Source organism: Mugil cephalus, chromosome 23 (genome assembly GCF_022458985.1).
Source record: "Mugil cephalus isolate CIBA_MC_2020 chromosome 23, CIBA_Mcephalus_1.1, whole genome shotgun sequence".
In the NCBI taxonomy this organism is placed as follows: Eukaryota; Metazoa; Chordata; class Actinopteri; order Mugiliformes; family Mugilidae; genus Mugil; species Mugil cephalus.
In genome coordinates, this window is record NC_061792.1 from 10,084,572 (window position 1) to 10,107,648 (window position 23,077).

The 23,077-nt window shown below is 46.7% G+C and overlaps 1 protein-coding gene across 2 annotated transcripts; it reads right to left on the reverse strand.

The window, feature by feature from the left end:
- Window positions 1–9,678: 9,678 nt before the first annotated feature.
- Window positions 9,679–22,478, reverse strand: LOC125000777 (insulin receptor substrate 2-like). Of its 2 annotated transcripts, none has more exons than XM_047576449.1 (3): window positions 19,543–22,478; window positions 18,857–19,353; window positions 9,679–12,481 (listed from the first exon to the last, which is right to left on the reverse strand). In XM_047576449.1, exons 1-3 carry the CDS (start codon window positions 22,221–22,223, stop codon window positions 12,477–12,479), a joined length of 3,183 nt encoding a protein of 1,060 aa, XP_047432405.1. In that variant the 5' UTR covers window positions 22,224–22,478; the 3' UTR covers window positions 9,679–12,476. The 2 variants fall into 2 exon arrangements, with proteins under 2 accessions (XP_047432405.1, XP_047432404.1); XM_047576448.1 differs by having other exon boundaries at window positions 18,857–19,356.
- Window positions 22,479–23,077: the final 599 nt, after the last annotated feature.

The following is a 23,077-nucleotide window of genomic DNA, read 5'->3' on the forward strand; positions in this document are numbered from 1 at the left end:
GGTCTGCGGCTATGAAAAAAGGGCTGCTGTTTCAGTAACAATAAACCATCTGAAATCCTATGCCTTTAGTAGTGGAGTAAGAAAAACAAAACGAATTCCTGAAGTTGACGGCAAAACAGCCCTTCCAACGGCTCCACTCATTACCCATGCAGGCTTATTTAGTTGTATAAGCAGGTGGCACGAAACGAAAGGTCACCCTCTGTTTACAGCACACCTGCCATAAATAGGAACATAATCATGTGCTATGTGTGCTGGACGCCTCGTTGCAGGCTTTTCGATTCTACCCTGAAATTAATTACTTGCTTCTGCAATTTTATTTATTTTTTTTGCACTTGCTGGAATAGTTTGGATGTTTCAGCTTAGTTCTGCTTGTTTCGCAGAATTTACGCAGGCCCCAGATTTTGGCTGGTCGGAGGGTTGCGGCTGCAGCATCTTTGCGTGCCACCGCCCTCCATTAAGCCCCTCCGAATGTGTGTCTTCGTCCGACTATGCGCCGTTCTGTAAGCTTTAGCCCCACGGCTGGCATGTTTGACGGATGATTTACTTGGCCGCCGCTCACGCAAACACGCCCCCAGTCTGACCTCGCTTTGTGCGTGTTGTTTTGCTGCTGACTAAGACTCCTCCAGGCACTAACCCATTCCCACTAATAGGATTGGTTTCAAAACTCCTGTAGACAGCCCCTTGTGGAAGGTTCATAGCAGGCATAGGCGAGGCGCTTGCACATTACTGCGCCTTCACGGTGCGAAGGATTAAACTAGTTTCGCGGAAGTTGCTGTCAATGAAACGGCTAATTTATCCGGCTGCAAATGCTCCTTGCATCACCGAGCAGCTCGTATCAGCCCAGATAACGTAAAAGATTCAAGTGAATGCAGCTGCAAAATAGCAAAATAACACTTCATTATCTAACGCAAATATATGATTTTGTAATGTACTGTGCCGTATGTTGCACATACAAAGCATACTGGCGATTGCGAGACGTCGTTTATTGTGCAAACAGGTGATAAACGAGGCGATAAGCGGCCTATATGTTTATCATACGTGTGCTTCTTGTGTGCAGAACCTCTATTCACAGACTCCGTTTCTGACTGATTACGTGTTCGTGTGGAAACTTCACGAGCCCGTAGATGCTCGGCCCAACTTTCTGAGGGTGCATATCCGGATTGTCGGATCAAATCAAGCGCCAGCGTGAGGCTGCGGGGGGTTGGGGTTGGGGTGGGGTGGGGTGGGGAGGGGGCAGACCTCTGGAAAGAAGTATTGACCTCATTTGCACGTCGATAGCACCCTAATATGCAGCGGAAGCGCGTCAGCGGAGCGTTTTCGGCAAACATGACAGGAAATTTCCATAGATGGGGCTCGACTATAAACAGCAACACACTCGGACTAGTTAACAACGCCTGAGGTGTGTGTGTGTGTGTGTGTTTGTTTCAACTCTGTGCGTGTGCAGCACCATGCGTAAGCTGAGTGGGCCTTTATCTTTGTTGTGTGACCGTAAAAGCCCAGTTATTGGTCGTAAAAGCGCACGCAATAGGACACTGAGCTCAGGCGGGGTGTAAGACCACAGCACACGCGCACGTAGTATACTATGTGAGTGTGTCATAAAGCTTAGCAGTGTGTACACAGGGTTATGTGTCTTTATTTGATCACAGTTTAGATATAGCCCGTGTTACGCCAGAAAGGCCATATCATTAAGCTGTTTGTGTGCGCATGAGTCAGAGTGGCTATTTGTTTGTGCGGTGAGGGCTGCCCCGTGGCCCAGGTAACAGAGGGACATGTACTTTCTGATAGATTAAGCCTTACATAACCGCGCATTCCACTCAGCAGGTAAACAAGCGCCGGGACTAAGGTCGGAAACGGCCCAGGTAGCAGCTCGACCGTGCGGGGCCAGACGCTGGGGCTCGGGAGCAGATCCCGGGATTCGGTCGCCCAGATTCTTACAAGCTGTCATTAAAATCTGCGAGGCTTGGATAGCTCAGTAATCAGCAAGGAGCGCAAGCATCCATTTGCGTAGTCGGTAAATTGTACACTGTACTAGAGTGGCGGGCTCCTGTGGACGTCGAGGAGGACGTCTGGAACATTGGAAATATGCTGAAGATGAGCCAAAAGCACCAGCCTGGCTTTATTTTAGTCAGATATAATAAGGACAAGACATGGATAATACATAGCTTTGCTTAGCGTAAAGCATAGGTCTCCAACATGGGGTCCACGGCCCCTAGAGGGTCCGCGCAGGCACTGCAAGGGGGTCGCAAAATCTTTGGTTGATTAGACATTTTTTTATATATATATATATATTTTTTAATTTCTTTAAATACACATTAACATGAATCCAACATATACATCTGTGGGCCCTTTGTTAAAGACCTGTGGACTAATGCTAACATTTTCAGTCCTCAGCTCGCTAACATTCCAAGAAACAAAACACAAACCTTTTGAATATTGAACGCATGAAGCTACTCTAAGTTATTTTGGTTGGATTGTTTTCCCACAGTGTGCGTCTGTCCTTGAATGATTGTGTTTTGCTGCTCTCAGGTCACCGGCTGTGTCACACCAAGCCCCGGTGAGTCAGCCTGGTCGCGGCGCCGAGGGCAGCCCTCAATGTTAAACTGCCGCGCTCCGCATTACAGGCTTAAGCTAATGCCTCATTAGCATCAGCGTCTCACCGCGGCGGCGTCCTCCTCCTCCTCCTCCTCCTCCTCCTCCACTGCATACAGAGGACCCATTAGCATCACCCCCAACCGCACGGAGGAAACGGACGTATTTGTCGAACACACACAAAAAGGAACACCGGGTTTTCCAAAAGTGCATCAACAGTACAGAATGTATTGTACACACTGAGAAAAAGGGGACGTCTGCACGAGTCATGTTTGGACGTATTCTAGAGTATTCGAGCCGATTATGGTTGTTTCCCCCTTTCTGAGCATTTTAATTCATGTGGTTGAACACTAAATTACATCACAGCTGAACACTGTGGCTCATCGGTATTGGGAATGACACACAAACATATTGCTACACCTATGACACATGGTACTAGTCAGTATGATTTATAACAAGGTCTTAAATAGTAATATGGACAAACTAATGGAGAGATTAAGTAGGGACCCCCTACCTAAACTAGTGCTAAGTACACATTATTATTAATTAAATATATATACATTATATATACAACCAAAGATTTTGCGACCCTGCTGCAGCACCTCCGCGGACCTCCTAGGGGGTCGCGTACCCCCTATTGGAGACCACTGTTTCAGTAGTTATGAGGGAGAGTCCATTTTACAGCCCTGCGTGTCTTCAATTTTGTCGTGTCCGGGGCAGTTAAGGGCGGAAACCCAGATGGACGCATGGATAAACTGTCGGGATTTATGTGCATAACAGTATGCGTCCGTCGGAGTCACCGTGACTCCTAATCTCGACCTTTGCGTGTTATGGCTTTTTGATTGTGGCGCGCGACGCTGTGATTAAAACTCCGATGCCGTGCAGGGCCCCTCGTTTGCACACACGCGTGGATTAAGGGTCCGAGGTCAGATCGCCCGTGCAGGATTTTTGCATGTTTGCTAAATACAATTTCGGCTTTTATCATCTTGTAAATACCGGTTAATACCCATTTGAAAATCAACTTCTCGCGAGGAAGCACACATGGGCTGCACCTTTACGAAAAAGGCCATCGGGACTTTGAAGCTGCCTGATGGGGAAAAGTAAATTCCTTGTTCGGCATTTAAAGGTCATACAAACTCTGTGCAAGCTAAGTCAAGACGACAGTGTTGTCAGATGGTGGATTTGCATATAAGGCATTAGCGCGGACTCCATTGACAGTGACTCTGGTGTGTGTTCACCTGTTCCGCCTGAGGCCTGAGACATTCACGTAGACTGGCATGCTTCAGCTGTGTTTTCTGACTTGTTATTCTCAAACCCCGAGAAGTCACATGGGAGAAAAACGCCAAATAAAAAAGGGCTAAGGTGCAATTACAAGTGACCCCTATAACCTCTAAACGAATTTGTCTCGGTGACATTTTAGGAATGAATTTTTAAAAATAAGACAACAAAATGTCATTATGTTCCAAATTTATTAGCATTTTTCAAATTCCCTGCTCATATTTTGTACATTATTTCAACTTTGATGCTGTTTCTTTGAATGTATTTCGTAGGGTAATCTCCCATACGTGGAATAAGTTGACTTTTAGCTTCAAAACACACGTAGAATTGAGCCCAATTCTGTCTCGGACCCTTCAGCCAGTGGGATTCACTCTTCTTCCAGACCTGTTTTGCCTCTTGGTGACTAAAATTCCAGCCTGGAAGAAGTTTCCAGCATGATGTAATCGGGTGCAGGTCATGTTTTGTATTGAACAGAAGCAAGGGAGCATGGGAGACCATCATCCTGCCGGCTAGTCAGATCACTCTAACTGCGATCTCTTGCAGCTGAGTCCAAATTTAGTAAACAGAACATGCAACGGCACCTATCACTTGTTTTCAGCCCAACACGAGCTCGTCAGAGACATAAAAATAGGAGCCGACTTATGTTTGGCTCTTTTACAACAGTGTTTTCCCTAAGAATTTCCTCTGCAAAACATGTTTACGAGCTGTTAGAGAGTGTCGGCTGATAAGACAGCATGTGGACCGGCAGGCTGGAGTCTTCCACTCGGCTGCCAGCGTGGTAAACAGCAGCAGGAGTGTTTGCGAGCGGTGGGCAGGGCCTGGGCTCCACATGCTGTCCAAACACGTGGAGCCCGAATGCCGCGGTCCAAAAAGACACAGGGCTGCAGAGACTTGAGCTTTCCGTTCTCCCACACACAAACTCACATGCATGCACAGGCTCACTCACAGGCAGAGGGAAAAAAAAAAAAAGTGCAATATGTTTGCTCTTATCTGTCTGAGCTGTCCGCTGGAAGCACACTCACTTTTCAGGTGTTTCACTTTCACTAACCCAGAAAGACAAAGCGCATATTTAGAGGGCGAAGTGAACAAAAAAATGACAAACATTCCCCTGAGAGACTGAGCCCGGAGTTCAAACTTCAGCCTCGTGGCAGTTTTTCTCTCTGGACAGACGTGAAGAAATGACGACTGATGGGGGCCAAAAAGGTCCAGGGAGATAACAGGGCTGATTAACCTGTTGAGATCTAAGGGCCGACACGAAACAGGTTCAGATAGCGACTGACCCATGACCTGTCAAGACTCAAAACAAACCTGTTTACATGTTTTCTTCGGGACAAATGGAAAACGTCAATAGCCCCGACCCAACCGCCCAATCACCCAACCATTTAGCTGTGCACACAGCCTCACTAGCTAGGACGTAGCTAGCAAGTAAAGCTTTGCTACATTCCGCTTATTAGCTTTAGCATAATTAGCATAAAAGCTCATTTTTATTTTTTTTGCATTGTGATCCTGTATGTTTCTGTAGTCTTAGCTTCATCTTTTGATACCATCTCATTAGCGGAGGGTGGCAGGAAGTAATAGGGTAGGATGTGTGTGGCGCTGGTTTTATCAGATAGGGGCAATAAAGACGGATAGAAAATATGGGGGAATGAAAAGAAGAGGGGATGAGATGCTTAAGCTGGCCAGGACTCGAGGTGGGGACTCACTAATAGTGGCATTTATGTGGCGCGCTTCCTCACAAATCACACCCCCAGGTGCTCCCTTTTCACATATATTACGGTATATTGTTGTGTTGTTTCTTGTAGGCTTTTAGATCACAACAACAAGCTGTGATATTTACAATTTCCTAGATCAGGGGACCCTCAAACTGATGAAGACATAAAGTAGGGATCCCCTACCTACTATATGTGTACTATATCACAAAATATATTTAAAAAAATGTATAAAAAATGTCTAATCAACCAAAGCTTTTGCAACCTCCTCCTCCCTGCAGTACCTCCGCCTGCTGAAGACCTATGTCCTAGATCATTAGTATCTCCTACTAATTCCCAAAGCTGGCAGACACCTCATAAGACTACACCTCAGTAAGAAGCCTTCCAGGATCTCACATGCTTACACACAGCCTACACCCATTATGCTGGATGGACAAGTATTTATCCCGTACAGTTCGTAGTCACAGGTGTTTTGATTGTGGTCCTTCTAGTGCGAATGAATATGCATCTGTGTGTGCACGATAAAAACCAATCGATTGTGATTTATTGGGGTATTTCTAAAATATGTGTCAGTGTGTTATGTTTTCATGCAGGATCAGTAGCGCGCCTCCATCGTCCACTCCGTGAGGAGCCAGAGCTGGCTACTGTAAGTGGGTCACAGCTCCGCCCTGCTTCTGCTGCCGCTGCTGCTGCTGCACGGCGGAGTTCAATGAGCCTGGCTGAAACCCTCCTTAGGCTGATTCGGGGAGAAATAATGGGGCCAGCGACTCCCAAATCCCCTCAAGAGTCGCAGCGTGGGGCGGCGCGGCGGCAAGCTGGCAGGGAGGCCCAGGCCCCGGCAGGGTGGGGTGGGTGAGGCTGCCAAAGGAGCAGCAACTCGCTCCATCCATAAGACCCTCTCACATGCTTGTAATCGACATCGCATACCACACATGCTGTTCCAACTTACAGTAGGGCGGGTGCATCGAGTTTAGTAGATCAAGGCGTACAGGTTGAATTCCTGCTGAATCTGCTCTTCCAGTTTCATTTTACCGTTAAGGAAAAGATTTGACACATGCAGCCCCTGGAGTAAAAAGAAAAAAAAAACTTGCAGAAAAAATGAAAAGAAATCCGTTAAATCAGTTCTTAAAGATGCAATAAAATATCAATTATTGTATGAAGAAGTTTGTCGAATACTTCAGGAATGTTTGCACGTGTCCGCTCGTAATCAAATAACCAAATCCAATTTCTGCTGCTTATTTAGTTAACATGTTTGTGGGCCTTAATGCCTTCTCCCCGTTGGAAAGCAGCGCAGGCCGTGCCACTAGAAACGGGAATAGGAACGTTCAAAGCTGCGTAAGTGCAAGGAATTTCAAGTCACATGATGACGGAGAGAAAACATAGATTTCATGACTCCAGCTTCAACAGTCGGGATGTATTCTCTCTCTTTATCACTCTCCGGGCCGACTGTCTGTCTGTCTGTCTGTGTGTGCACAAGCATATGATTGAAAACGTGATTCTAACTTTGGGAATAATTGAGGGCATACAGGAATAGAGCAGATAGACGCACACAGACACGCACTTCAAAACAGCGTCCCGTAAACCGTATTTTTGGAACCCTTTACTGTTGTCGCACGGGCCTGAGAAATTCACGTCCCCGACAGACGCACTTTATTTAGCAAGCTGTCCTTATTGTTGGGGAGCGCAGCCAGAAAAAAAAAAAAAAAAAAAAAGGCTTCTGCTTTCGTGTCCTTCTGCTTTTGGTTCGAAGCCGAAATGTGGGGAAAGCAAATGAAGACGGGAAAGGTGTTTTTCTTTTCTTTTTCAGGAGGATAGTCGGCACAGTGAGGGGTGAGGAACACCGTGTTCCTGCTGGTGGCTGGGTGGTGGGGGTCTTACGTAAGGCTGGTTTCTGCCTGGCAGTAGAGTGGAGCCCAGATGACAGTGTCATCCTGCTAATTAATACACACCAGCTCGAGGTGTGCCCTCAGCGCCTGCTTGTGTTTGTGTGTCCGCTTTGTGTCCGCACTGGAGACTTGATGAAGCGATGCCCGGGAAGAATATTAAAGCCGCGTTACAATCACATTTTCTTTTATAATCAGAGGGTGCTCTGTTTCAAGGGGGACACCCTGGTTGCACCCCAGTGTGCCTAATTAAAATAGATATGTGTAGAAGTATTGGCCTGTGTGAAATACACTGCCAGCAGCTCTGTTACGCCACACTGCGCTACGCTAAATGCTAATTCCAGCATGCTAACAGAGTCATAATGACTATTCTAGGTCAGGGTTCTTCAAACTGTTTTAGGCCAAGGACCCCAAACTGATGGAGAGATTAAGTAGGGACCCTCTACCTACTATTGTGTTCTATATTAAACTTAGCCCAGTGGTATTTATAAAAACAAAATATTATTTTGTATTAAATATTAAGCTATCCCTTATCCCTTTACTAAAATATGTTGGATTCATATTAATGTGTATTTAAAGAAATGTAAATTTGTGAGGGTAAATAAACAAAATGCATACATGTATAAAAAATGGCCAATCAACCAAAGATTTTATGACCCCCCCTGCAGTACCTCTGCAGAACCCCTAGGGGGTCGCACACCCCTTGTTGAAGCCCTATGTTCTAGTGGGCTTATATGTTTATCAGCTGTAATGCTCAATAACTATTGCTATCAGTGTAGCATATTAGCATGCTAACGGCTGCTAATTAGCCCTAAACAAGTGCGGAATATCATTAAATTAAGACATCTGTCAATCAAAGGAATCAAAATTGGTTAAAATCTTCGCTCCGTCTCTTTGAACTGAATTACTCTGATGGGAAAAACTAACACATGTACCGAATTTGAGACAAATCCATTCAGCGGCCTTGAAGATATTTCAGTCTGAGCATAAATGGTGAACTGGCGTATCGCACTAAGAACATCTGTAGCGCTGTGCCACCAGCACGGCTGCAAGTCTACTGCGCTGACTATAATTTGCTGGTTTGCCCATTTGTTTGAGGGGAAAATGTGGCACGACACAAAAACAAAAACTGCCCACTGCAATTTATCCTCTGTCTCTGGGCATAGAGATTTTGACATTTCACTTTGGGTATTGTTTAGCTTCTTCGTGAGCATGCAACAGCGAAACTGATGCAGCTTTCATGGCTGAAGGCAGGAGGCGGCCCAGCTTTAACTTGGTCTCTGTTCATTAAACAGAGATATATGAATGCAGAAATTCCATTCACTTCCATTGAAGCTTCGAGTTTCTCAAAATACTGGAAAATAAAACTGCAGATACGAAAGTGGAAAAATAAAAAAAAATAAAAAAATTGCACTGGCCCCTTTAACCTCCCGTATTGAACGCTAAAATTAATTAAAAATAAGAAACGTAAAGTGTTCTTCATGATCACGTGGCGGCCTGGTAAAAAGACACAAGTGCGATAGTTCCAGATATCTGCATGTGAGCGTACGGGAGATAGAGACAAGTGAAGAGTGTTGTTTACTTCACAATCTGAACCTCCTGACCTCCCAACCCTGACTACACAGTCTTTTCTGGAGACTTGTGGCTTGGCAGGAAGTTGTTGGCTCAGTGTGAGCTTCCTGCCTCTGCCTTTGGACCGAAATAAAAAAATAACTAACGGAGAGAAAGTGCTCGGCTCCGCACTCTCTGCAGGACAGTCAGGATATCCTCCCCTCCTGACGCACGGTCAGGAAGCTATTTGACTTGGTGCCAAGTACATAAAGTCTCAATGGGAAAGAGATAAGAAGAAGGGCATGATGGGATTTGGAGTCATGTGTAATGCAATTAAAATTTAGATTCATTGAAAAAGTCAAAGGTGATGTTACTACACTAGTTCCCTAGATCAACAAATTGATGTAAAATAGCCAATATTTTATGTCATAGACCATCAACAGGGGTTGGTTGATTAGACATTTTTTATACATATATTTTTTAATTTTCCCCCACAAATTTAAATTTCTTTAAAAAACACACTAACATGAATCCAACATATTTTAGTAAAGAGATAAGGGATAGCTCAATTGAAATCAAAATGCTAATAATAATGTATATTTATTAATAGCACTAGTTTAATATAGAACACATATAGAAGGTAAATGAAAACTTAAGACAACGATGCATCTCTTTAAATAAATTCATTTATTTCTGTAGGTTGCTATTCATAATGAATACAGACAAAAAAAAAAGCAATACTTGACTACCAGAATTTATAAATCATTATAATCATCTCTTCTCATGAGCATTACAACAGCATATTGAACTATGTACAATGGAAGACAACAACACATTCAAACTGAGCCAACCAAAGGTCGATCGGAAAAACAAAAACCTGTCCGTGGACACAGAAATGGGGGGGAAAAGCGCATTTAGACAAGTTCCCAGCGATGGAAAAAAAAAAAAAAACTCTTGGCAGAAAAAGAAATGTACAAGGAGCAAAAAAAAGCCCCTGTTCATCACCAGAAGAAAAGAAAAGAAAAGAAAAAATCAATGCAATGTTACATTTGGTTCCACAGTTGTAAACTAGATTTAGTCATGTCACTATTGCATATGCCATCGGGTAAAGTGTGTCGACAAGGCAGAGAGAGATTTCTATAATAAAATAGACAAATAGTATTTTTATTTTTTCATATAATCAGACTGTGATGGGGGCAGCGGGAAGCATACAATACACTGTACAACCCCAAAGCAAAAACCCCCATCCCCTTTTTAAAAATCGGTAGCCAAAGTCTTTACACAGGAATATCATTGCAACATAGGTAAAATCTAAGTACTCTAGGTATATTCAATAGATTCTTTTTTTTTTTATTTAGTTAAACTCTTTCTATGTACAAAATATACACATTCAAGACTCTGAAGATAAATAGATAACACGATTTAGTATGGTACAGCTCCAATGTTATTCGACTCTTGTCAAAACCATTTGCACCAGTTCAGCGATACATTCAGAATATGGTTCAAGGTTTTACAATCTACTGTACACTAAAGGGAGCCAGCTGGAGTCGGCACAGTGGGTGACCACAGTGAGGATGACGATAGAGTGCTTATACCATGGCGGCCATTTTGGAGGCTCCCAGGAAGCGAGTAAAAATAAAATAAAAATTAGCTTAGCTTAATCTGTGACCTCTAAAGAAGACACCTTCTTTTTCTGAGAAATAAAAGTTTGCCTAGAGAATGAGTTTTGTGTTACAACCATGGTATCACCATTAGCGTATGGTAGCTAATGTTAGCAGTTTCCTTCCTCTGCAGCCATTTTGGAGGCTTCTGGGAAGTGAGTAAAAATTTTAGCTTAGCTTAACCTGTGACCTCTAAAGAAGACAGCTTCTTTTTCTGAGAAATAAAACTTTGCCTGGAGAATCTGTTTTGTGTTACAACCACGGTATCACCATCAGCGTATGGTAGCTAACGTTAGCAGATTTTTTTCCTCGGCGGCCATTTTGGAGGCTCCCAGGGAGCGTGTAAAAATATTTAGCTTAGGTTAACCTGCGACCTCTAAAGAAGACACCTTCTTTTTCTGAGAAATAAAAGTTGACCACAAAACATTCTTGCTCCATTTCCTAACTTGTTTGGCAATAGCTAATAATCTTAGCTAATGCTAGCCAGTTGCTAATGGTGAAGCTAATGGTTTGTGTGTTTTCCAGACTGTTAAGTCTCCAGTGAACCTCCATGATGGCGCCAGATGCGACTACAGACCACTACATTTTCAGTGCCCCTTTACCCCCCGTTTTAATTCAGCCCCCACTTGCCGACCAGATACCGTCTCACCTGTGCCCCGGACCTCTACAGTTTTACATTAGCTCCCCCTCTCTCCGCTCCGTTATCACCCCCTCCCTCCCCCCAACTATACATTTGCACAGTCAAATGATATCACAGCAGGGCGGCCCGCGTCGAGCTAAACGACAGGCCGTAGGTTTGAAGGTAGGAGTGTGTGAGGTTTTCAGGCTCAAGTGACTGAGGAACTGTGGGACGTACAGTGCATTCAGATGCCTGGTGACGCGGGGTCTGAGCCGACTTATAAAGACATGCATAACTCTTGAAGACATTTAGAAATATATTTCTTTAAGTCCAGCGTTTTTTGATTGGACAAAAAAATAAACTAGGTTAGAATGAATAAGAAATATGTAATTAAGAAAATACTTTAACAGCAATACAATAAATCAGATCTCAAGCAGCCCCACTGTACTGTACATTTTTTTTGAAATAATATATATTTTATGGTAAACTAGGCATTTTACTTTCCACAAGAGAATAACAATATAGAGATGTAGGTCCAAACAGACATACCATAATAGAATATTTATCTCTTATTTCATAGAAAACATAAGGACATATAGACATTAAGGCAATGGGTAGGTCTTATCAGACATTCATCATCCAAAAATAAATAAAATATCGAATCTATAATATAGTCATATACTCAGTGTACCTTGGTATCATCCCTCTCTTCTTGAATGTAAATATAGCAGTATCATTGTTCACTGGCACACCAGTTGGTCTCAAAAACACGCACTCATTTACACACATTTACACAGGCAGTCATACAGCTACCCTCAAGTAAATAAATAGTATCTCGGTACCATTAGAGTTTAGTTATCGTCTGACTATCTTTGCTTCTGTGCTTCTGCCAGAATTTGGGTCACAGGAGAAATGGCCTCTAAAAGTGCAGGGAACATGAGACGCTCCGACACACAACAACAACAGCAACAACAACACACCTGTCCCGCCTTCAGCAAACTCATGACATGCATAGATGCCGCCCCGCTTGTTTCCAAAGTGTTTGTGACGCCGAGGGTCCAGAGAGACAGAAAGACGGGAGTCTTTCCGGGGCCACAAAGCCCAGTGGGAGAGCAGAGTTTTTAAGTTTTCTTGTTTTCGAGCAGCAGGTCAGTCAAGATGCAAAGTCAGAGGACAGACAGGTCCTTCAGTCTGGAAGAGATGACAAGAGGGAGAAACAATGGGTTAATTTCAACACTGAAATGACACAAGATGCTCTTTAGCACTACTAGTGGTCAAAAAGTACACAGGACTCCTTTAATATTTCAGAGCATCCACTAGTTTCCATGTTTTCTTCAACTAAAAAACACTTATGATGCCAGCGGAAACTACTAAAGCTGATTGTGTGGCCTGATTATTTTTCTCACAAACAAACAACACTGGCGCCAATTAAGCAGACCTTTGAGACAGCGGACACGAGAGAACAGAGTGTAACAACACCGGTTCCGTACAGCGTGAACTCATTCACAGATTAGTGCATTTGAGCCACAATAACAACGAGACACAGGGAGAAAAAAACAAAACAAAAAAAAAAACAGCTTAAATGTGGAGAACAGTGAGGGCAGCACATATCACATTAAAGAGGCCAGAATTTATTATCCCACACAAAAACACATTCATGTAAAGTGTTTTTTTTGCTCTTTAATGGGGATATTTATCCTTAATTTCATTTTTCTGATCTTTATGCAGCAGACAGTTTGCAGGAAAGCGACTGTGCATATGCGCGTGTACATGAGCTCTTCTGCAACCGTCGTAATTACATAATCTGGGACGTAGTGCGATGGGGGTTGGGGATCTCCTCTTGCACAGCTTTGCTTTGGACACACTCCCGAGCAAAGGAGCTACAGGCGGTATAGTAGCCCGACGGGGCCGGGCGTCGCTGCTGATTCAATTTCATTTTCCAAACTAGCAGCTGACGTTGAACGGACGTCGATATCTGTGCGGTATTTTATGACGTTTTATCGTGTGCACATAGGGGCAGGAAGGATTTACTTGGAGTCAGGGTGGTGGATGGGGGTGGGGGGGTTGTGTGTAGACCAGAAGGGGGGGGGGTGACACATTACAATTGTGTATATATATCCCTTTACTAAAATATGTTGGATTCATGTTAATGTGTATTTAAAGAAATGTATATTTACGTGGGAATTTTTTTTAAAAAAAACGTATAAAAAATGTCTAATCAACCAAATATTTTGCGATGCCCTCCTGCAGTACCTATGTGTCTTTCGTTATAAGGCTGATGAAACTCTTAAAAAAGGTGGATGACCTTAAAAATGCATGAAAGAAGACAGTTTTTCTATGTTGGGTAACGTTTGTGGATGTCAAGTTGTTAAATTGTAATGCATTTTTGCGTCAAATTAAAATTGTGTATATATATCCCTTTACTAAAAATATGTTGGATTCATGTTAATGTGTATTTGAATTTAAATTCATATTTGCGTGGGAAATCAAAAAAGAATGTGTAAAAAATGTCCAATCAACCGAAGATTTTGCGCCCCCTCCCCCGCCTGCAGTACCGTTGCGGCCCCCCTAGGGGTCGTGGACCCCCTGTTGAAAACCTATGCTTTAGATACTATAACTGCGAATCTTTTTTGCTTCCAAACTGTTTTTGGTTCATTTTAGCTCGTGCAATAACACTCAATTTTGGAGAGGCTAAAGCAAACGAATGCCCACACCTTGTGTTACGTATCCCCCCCCTCTGCCCCCAGCTGCCATCCGCGCAGCAGCCCTCTCTGATCTACCCCCGGGCCGTCTAATCTCGCCTGCAGAGGCTGTAATCTCATCTGGAGCCGTGGCTGGCTAAATGTGGGGAACGCTGGCCACGCAGTTATCTAGCAGCTAGCGCTTCTGTCTGGAACATCCCGGCCTACTTTAGCACCCCCTCCCTCTCCTCCGTCCTCTCTGAGCCCTGACACACACACATGTACACACACATAGAGTCTGGAAACTCTGACACAAGAGCCCGTGGTGTTACGTGCAAATGTTTGCTCAGTGCATATCATGTAACACGGCATTTCAGGATTTCCTACCATGACTATTTGCACTGCTTTGTCATATTTGCAAGATCTCAGCTTTAGTGTAGCTATGATGCGGATGTAAATAAACAGCTGGTGTGTGTGCGTGTGTGTATGTTTGGGTGCATGTGCAGGGATGAAGCAGGATTCATCAGGCTGATGAGTACAATCAAGTGTCACCTTTAGGAGTAAATCCAAAAAGGAAAAAATTGAAAAATCGGAACAGAGCCGCCGCAAACCAGCCACGGCTTCTGCAGGATCTTTTCACTTAAGCCATCACTAGGCGCATAATTACATACGTACGCACAGCAATTATTTTTAATCATCAATTCAGTCTGATGATTTCCTTGATAAATCGCCTGTAAAAACACCGGAGACGCTTCCTGCGGCTTCCGAAGATCATGAAATCGTGAAATGGCTCGGAACTAACGCGGCGGTTGTTCGGCTTCGTGACAAAAGTGAACAGTTTTTCTTTTTCTTAACCAGCTCCATGATGCATCCCACGAGCCCCTAGAATTGATCCTATGACCCATGCATCCCTGGCCTCATCTACTGAGCATGCTCAGAGTGAGTATGTAGTAGCAAGAAAGGATGCGACTGGATCTATTTTTCCTCGCCTTCCCTTCTAACGTCTATATGGCTACACATATATATATATATATGTTTTGTGCTGACATCACTTGCAGCACGACAGCCTGAATGACGTTAAGAGGAAGCGGGATTTGAGTAGATGGACGACGAGGGCTCTAATCTGACCGAGAAATTACACACACACACAAACTCCCCGCTGATCATGGGTGCAGCAGATGGCGGTGCTGCCATTAGCGGAGGGAGAGGCATGCGTATGTTTACATGCTAGTAGCGTGTGCATCGGGCGCGGAGGGGGAAAATGTGTGCGCTCGCACGCGTGTGAAGATGGGGGCAGCGTGGGAGGCGTTTAACCCCCATTCCACCCCCCCACCTCCCAGACTCGCGTGCACTCTCGCACACTTGCCCTCCAGAGAGTGGCCATCTGCCGCTAGCACTCAGGAGGGACTCCTCGAGTGCCACAGCCCCTTTAAATTTTCATTCAAATCAAGGAAAATTCACCAGATATACGCGAGCCTCGTTTGAGAGAATGGTATCAAGGGAGCAGGAGGCGGTTGTTGCCGTCAGATAAAGGTATTAGTCAGATGAGAAGGTGGAAACAGAGACGGCTGACTTAGCTAATCTGGGCCCAGTACAGAACATCCACCTGGCTGAGCTGAGGCGAGCCAGTGCCACGAGTGGCGGGTTAGAGCGGAGGTAAACACCACCTCGGAGTCACGTGGGCCGGCTCTCTGGCAAAACAAGAGGTAAACAAACTCCTGACCCCAATGCCAATGGCATCTAAGCTGACTCTAGGCAGGTGGAGGACAGGGAAGGGAGGGTGGGGGCAAAAACAACAACAAAAAAAAAAGCGTATCCAGCTGTCAAAAGCTTTTGACTGCAGGGTTTCTGCTGACTGGAAGAAGCACAGTCACGTTTTTTTTCTTTTTTCTTTTCACTAAGTGGGCTGTCGCATGTGTCTGAGGGGGGGCTAAATTCCACAGGGGCAATTGAGGCTGATGGGTTTAGATCATAGGTCTTCAATGGGGGGGTCAGTGACCCCTAGGTGGTCCGCAGAGGTACTGCAGCGGAGTCGCAATCTTTGGTTGATTAGACATTTAATATATATATTTTTTAATTTTCAAAAACTTAAAATTTCTTTAAATACATATTAACATGAATCCTATATAATTTAGTAAAAGGATAAGGGATAGCTTAATATTAAATGCAAAATGATAACAATTATTAATAATAATTATAATAACACTAGTTTAATATAGTCGGTAGGGGGTATCTACTAAATCTCTCCATCAGTCTGGGGTCCTTGGCCTAAATAACGTGAAGACCCCTGGTTTAGATCGTAGCGTCTGCGACCCCTAGGTGGTCCACAGAGGTACTGCAGGGGGGTCGCAAAATCTTTGGTTGATTAGGCATTTTTTATATATTTTTTTTAATTTTCCCCCTCAAACATCCCACTGCTGTACACGTTTGAAATAAAAAAAAGATTATTTTAACCCATGTATTACTTGAATAGCTACAAAATTATACTAATAATGCATATTTATAAGTAGCACTAGTTTAATATGGAGCACTATTAGGCAGGGGGTCCCTATGTTTCCAGACGTTACCCAGGGCGTCTACAGTTGAGAGGTTGAATGAAGCTGGAATAAAAAAAACTGCACACGATCCGGACTCCCAGCGTGAATGAAAGCCCTCTGAAAGCAGCCCCCCCTCCCACCTCCACGCGGTTCGTTTTGCCCTCCTTCACCCCGCTTTGCCACACAGCAGCGTAACTGCTCAGTAAACAAGCCATCGGGTCCACCATCAAGGGCTTTCCCAGAATGCACCTCGGTCAAGGAGGGCCTCGGCAATGAGTTTGTTTGTTACTTTAAAAAAAAAAAAAAAAGCCAGAGCGCCCCCCTCCACCCCCCAGCCTTCTCTCTCTACTTGTCTTACTTCTGCTAAGTGAACAGCCTAATGAGGCAGAAGGGCAGTGGAGCGCACGTGCCATCTTGCCCCATTATGCACACATTCACTCGCTCGCCCACCAACAGCCAGGCGAGCAACACTCGAAAACAAAACAGCCTACTCTCTTCTTCTTCTTCTTCTTCTTCTCTGCACATCTCTGCCAAGTGTTCACGGACGCAGGCTACACCACTGGAAAAAAAAAACATCCCTGAGAGAGAGAGAGAGAGGAAAAAAAAAAAAAAAACACCCTGCATGCGTACGTGCTGGAGTCCACATGTGTGTGTTTGACTCCTTTTCCCTTCCTCCCTCCCTCCGCCCCGTCCATTACATTCAACGAGCTTTATTAATGCCATAAAAATATTTGTCCTCCATCAGTGGCGGCACAGGACGTCTCAGATAAAAACAAACAAGAAGATGAGGGGAGGAGGAGGGGGTGTTGATAACGGCCATTTTCGCTGTCAACAAAATTCCTGGAACACCATCAAAGATGTGACACAAACACAAACACACACACACGCGTCTGTGGCGCGTAAAGACGGCACAAGCTCGCGGCTCACGTGGGAACGTAATTGTTTTTCCATATTACGAGGGGCGGCCCGGCGCATTCCACTTCGTTTTGCGTGGAAATAAACGCCACTTTCTGTTCGCATGGCGCGACAAAAACAGGCCCCTCTCTCACTTCAACTTTGCAAACCAGCTTTGCCAGGAATGCGGACCGTGACATCCAGTTACCTGATGGCCACATAGCAACTCGCCTGCTTTGTTGCCTTCCCCCTCCCCTCCCCTCTCCGCCCAACCACCACCACCACCACCCCTCCAACCCCTCGCTGCCTGCAAGGACACAAACACATATCCACTTGCGCTGGGCCTCACATGTCGGGGTACAACCCCACACCCCCCCCTCCTCCCTCCCAAACCTCTACGTGCTCGCAAACACATGCAAAGAACCGCTGCGTCCAATAGACGGCGTGGGGGGACAGAGGGTCAAACTTGGCCTTAAAGTCAACACGTGTGTTTACTGCCGCCTGCTATCCCACGCCAGCAGCTTTGTTTTGTCCGCCCGGGATATTCTGGGACACTATTGATCACGGGATGGCGGGAATAAAAGGGGGTCTGTGGAGGTCACATTGATGTGCAACACATCCTTGATGCCTACCCAACTGAAAAACAACAGCCCGGAAATGCCCGCGGCCCAGAGTGACATTACAACAAACAGGAAGCCTGAGCCACCAATCCTGTTGTACTAACCAGCAGCATTAGTGCTAATAATAAACTGTTTTTATAGGCCTGATAACAGAAAGTGTTGAAAGCCTCCTCTGATATCTTGTGAATTTATTTTTAGAAGGGTCAGAATGACTTTCTTATCAATTGTTTCCTTTCGTTTTGTAAAAAACGTCCATTCACTGCGAGTGCAGGTGGAATCTGTTTTTTTTTGTGGTATCTACAGCAGTGAGGCAGCTCCGTCGTGGTGCTTGTTTACTTCCCAGCTCTCAGCCTGGTCACGTTTCGCAGCAGCCTCGAGTTGCGTTCACATGCCGTGGGGAAAACCGAGACCGACGTCCGTTAAAAAGGCAGACGTGACGAGTTAAAAAGTGTCTCCCCTCTTTGTTTGGACACTAACACCTGACGCCAGCCGCCCCCCTGTTTACCTTTGAAAGTCAATTATAGCCACAAGCGCTTCTTGCGTAAGAACTCAAAAGAGGTGGGAGCTTAGGAGGAGCACCTGAAGGCCACATCTGCACCCACACCAACTGTACTTTGAAATTCCCCGTTTGAATTTGAATCGAGCCGTTTGCTTTCACTCTTGTTTATTTTCTCTCCTAATTTTCCGCCAACTGTAGGCGCAGCTGTTTTCACGCTACTACTTTCTTTCAGTTTCTTTTCTTTAACACTTACAACAACAACAGCTTCAGGGCGTTAAGCTGGATGTTTGGATACATTATTTAACAGCAGCACGTCTGACACGAACTTCACCCACCTTTGGCAGTGGTTGCAGCCTCCTTGAATCCCAAACAGACATATGGTGTGCTGTGTAATCCATTGATACCCCCTTTGCAGCTGCTGGTGGGTTTGAAGCCAACGAGGTCCTCACATTTCTCCACACCCCTGTTGTCCAGCAGGTTCAAGGCAATGTAGTTCAGTCCGTTGGGGTATCCGGCCAAGCTCTGCCTGCTCACCGGGCTGCCGCACTCCTCGTCCGAGCCCTCGCTGCTCCGGGACGAGATGTTCTCCACCGAGCTGTGCCTCTTCACTGCGTCGCCGCGGGCGAAGGACGGGAAGACCGGGGTCACGGTGGCAGTGGAGGAGAAGGTTTCGGAGCTGTGGCGCCGGCGTCCCTGCGGATTGGCCCGGATGACCTTGGCGGAGCGGTCGGGGTCCACGGGTGGGGAGGAGGTGGCGCCGAGAAGGAAGACCCCGATGTGTTCAGGGACACCCTGGTCCTCCAGGGAGAGCCTTCCCTCCCTGCTGCTCTGGCTGCTGGAAAACGGGGTTAAAATACGAAAAGAACAAACTGTTAGGACAAGTGAAAATGTAGCACAGTGGTATCTGGTTATCTCCTATGAGCTCTAGATGCATTTGATAAAGGAAAACTGATCAATAACAACAAATGATAATAATGTAGCCCTAAATATCCCATTAATAAATAAAAGCACAGACACTTACCTTGTACAGTTCTGTCGAACAAGCTGTGGTGGCGAGCTGGTCATCCCAAACGTCATCTCGGTGTAGTCGTTTTTCACCTCATCGCCGAGCCCCTGAGAGTCTTTCTCACCGTTCACATGGTACACTCCGTCCTCCTCTGAGCAGGAGCACGCTGATAACTCTGGGAGCGTGTCCAAGCGCCCCGCTGGAGTGTCAGCCTCCTTGGGTGAGTGTGAGCCCAGCTCCAGGTTCATGTAGTCTGTCAGAGACGATCTCCCCGGGCCCCCGCCGCTTGAGCCCAGCGACGAACACTGGCTATCCGTGGATATGATGGAGGGCGGGGAGAATCTGGTGCAGCTGAAATCAATGTTAATGTACTCTCCGGGACTCTTGGGCTCTCCAGGAAGGGGATGTTCATTCATCCTGGGCAGCGTCCTCACGGTGTCCAGAGACAGCCTGTTAGGCCTGCCCAGCCTCCCTCTGTACGGCAGGCTTTCGGCGCGATTATGTCTGACCGGGGAGGGCATCGAGGGGCTCAGCGGCGACGTCTGAGCTGCACTGGGGTGCATCACTGAATAATAATCTGACTCCCCTGCCCTCTGCCTCAAACTCTGAGGGCTCATCAGCACATACTGACCGTTGTCGTCATTCTTGGAGGCCTGAAGTTTAGCAGGTAGCGTGAGGGAGCCGTTCTGGTAGACTGGCCTAACTGATTCACCGCCTAGCAGTCCCAGGTAGTTTTCAGGTGGGGTCTGGAGCGGAGGTGGGTTTCCAGGTGACATATTCATGTATTCGCCGTGTCTGTCCGGGCTCTCGATTGACGATTTGGAGCCGCAAAACATTCTCATGTAGCCACTGTCCTCCAGAGAGCTGCTGCAAGGAGAGTTGGTCTTGTAGCCGCCGCCGGCAGCTACCTGAGGATGCACCCTAGGGTTCACAATCTGCTTCGGTGCTGACACACACATGGGGCTCATGGGAACGTAGTTGTCGCCCTTGCCAGACTGAGGCGCTACACCTGGCGTCATGGGCATGTAGCCATCGTCGCCAAGGTTACTGCTGGAGCTCCTGGATGAACCGATTTCTATGTCACCGTAATCCTCTGGGTAGCACACTTTTGGCGAGGCGGAGTGGGAGTTCTGTCCGTGGGCCATTCTCATTAGCGTGTAGTCATCCAGGGAAGCTGAGGACAGCGGCGCCACCACTCTCTGTTGCCGTGGCGTCGTGAGGGAGTGGGTTCGCTTCCTGTACGCCTTGTCAAAAGCAAGACCCTCGCTACCGGCGCCAGACCTGTTGCCGTTCGCTCCCTCCATTATCATGTAACCGCACGGGTCGCTCGTGTCCCGGGACGGAGGTGTGCTGGACAGGGAGTCCGGGGTGTCGCTGCGGGTCAGCGGGAGGAACTTGGGTTCACCTGGGCTGGAGCTGTAGTCGTCACAGAGCATGAAGCCAGTGTCGCTAAGTGAGCCGGAGATGGAGGCGCTGCAGCTGAAGGGCCTCCTGGCTTTGTCCGGAGTGGAGATACTAGCCCCCCCTCTGGGGGACATGCTAATGGGGCTGGAGGCAGCTGGAGGGGAGTTGGACACCGGCATTGACCGGCTGTGATGGAGGTTGGAGCTGGACTCCAGCATCCTGCAGGTGCGCCCGCTGCTGAGGGTGTGGCACCTGTTGAAGTGACTCCCAGAGTTTGGACTAGTGGGGCTCCCGTTCACAGATATTGACATGGACACGGGCCGCGTCACGCTGCCGTCCCCTTCGCTGGCCGTTCTGATCCGACAGGATGTGAACTTCCTCCCGGGGGACGTGGCTGCCATGCTGTCTGTTCTGGACCTCCTCACCAGGCCGGTCTGGCTGGGGGGCAGGTTGTTGAGGTTGCGACGCGTGGGCACAGAGATTGGGTTAGTGCTGGCAGACTGGCTTTTGCTCCTCGGCCTGAACTCGGACAGCTCTTTCATGGCCTTCATGGCCTCCAGGATGGTCTCGTGGATGTTCTGCGCCACCACGGAGTCCTCCGCCTGCATCCAGAACTCCCCCGGCCCCGTCACGGCTGAGCGGCCCACCTCTATGAAGAAGAAGTTGTCCGAGTGGCCGCATCTCCTGATATTCATGAGCTGTAAACTGACAGCGGGGGTTTCAGAGTTCAGTTTGACAAAGCTGATGGTCCGGCTGGACAAACACAGCCTGTACACTCCAGTGAGGTTCTTGATCTGACCCAAACCTTTGGATTTCAAGTTGACCTGCCATACCTCCTTATAATTAGCAGCTGAAGGGGAGAGGAGCCCGTAGCTGGTCTCCTCAAAGCCCACTAAAGAGGACGTGGAAGCGGGGCTGTCGTACACCTTCCCCTCGGCAATTAAATCAGTCAACACCGTGTACCAGCTCTCCTGCTCCTGCTCGTTGTCTGCAGCCACGGCGAAGTATTCGTCCTTGGTGTAGAGGGCGACGAGGTGCTTGTGTTTGGCGTCGGCCCGCTTGTTTACGCACAGACAGGAGTCCAAAGTTATGACCCGTTTCGCGGCGGACTTGTTCCTCCATTTCTTCTCGCTCTCGTAATACTCCAGCCGGGCAGGGCACCGCTCGGTCGGCTCCCGGAGCACGAAGAAGCGCCGGTGCCCGTGCTTCTGCTTCCGCAAGTATCCGCACTTCTTTACGCCGTTCGTCCCATTAGATAACAGGTGTCCCCCCGTCACCGGAGGACTTGCCATTTCTCTCCGCTTCTCTATTCCAAGTCCAGATCAGCAAAGTCCTTTTTTTCTTCTCCTTATTACTATTACACAGATTGCAAAAGAAAATCAAAAAGGTAACCCGTTTTCTTTTTTTTTCTTTTAAATTACTATTACTACTATTATTAATCCATAGCAGGTCCTGGTGAACGCGATCGGCTGAAGCGAACAGTGCAAAGGAGAGGGACCCGACCAGGGGACTGATCCGATCCTGGAGAAAAACAACATGTGACGCTGCTGCTCTAAAAACAGAATAAAACACAGAGTCATAGGGGCGGGGCGTCCTGCAGGGGCCGTGCCTGTCAATCACCGCGCGCGGCGCTCCCCATTGGTCGACGCGACGTTTTCAAATCAGACCCGCCCCTTTTCTCTCCGGCAGCCTCCACCCCCTCCTCCCTCCTCCCTCCTCTCTCTCTCTCTCTCCTCGCTCCCGTCTCTCATGTAGAAACTGAAAATATCCCTTTGAATTCCTGTTTATTGTAGAAACCAAAACACATTCCAATAAATAATAGAGCAGAATAGAGATCTCCGCTTTTAAAACCAAACACCGAAACTTTCCAGTTTGGACTAATGAAACACTGGAAACGTGCAACACAATGCTTGATTGTAACCATTCATTCGCGAGGGACCAGCACTGTAAACAACCCCGATGTTCTCCTTGTTATATAAGGAGTGTTGTGGCCTATTTTTAAACCTTTGTGTATTCCTCTCTAACTGGAACCCCGAGTGTCCTGTTTCAGGCCAAGTCTGGTAATAATTATGCTCATTATCTCCTGAAATTGTGTCTTTTTAAAGAGGGAGGCACAGGAGAGAGCTTTTTTTTGTGTGTGTGTGTT

Bases quoted from the DNA above. Each gene is read 5' to 3' on its own strand.
- LOC125000777 (XM_047576448.1), bottom strand. From the start codon at position 22,223: ATGGCAAGTCCTCCGGTGACGGGGGGACACCTGTTATCTAATGGGACG. The intron at 19,357-19,542 runs GTAAGTGTCTGT...CCCGTTTTCCAG, and splicing joins GTTCGACAGAACTGTACAAG to CAGCCAGAGCAGCAGGGAGG.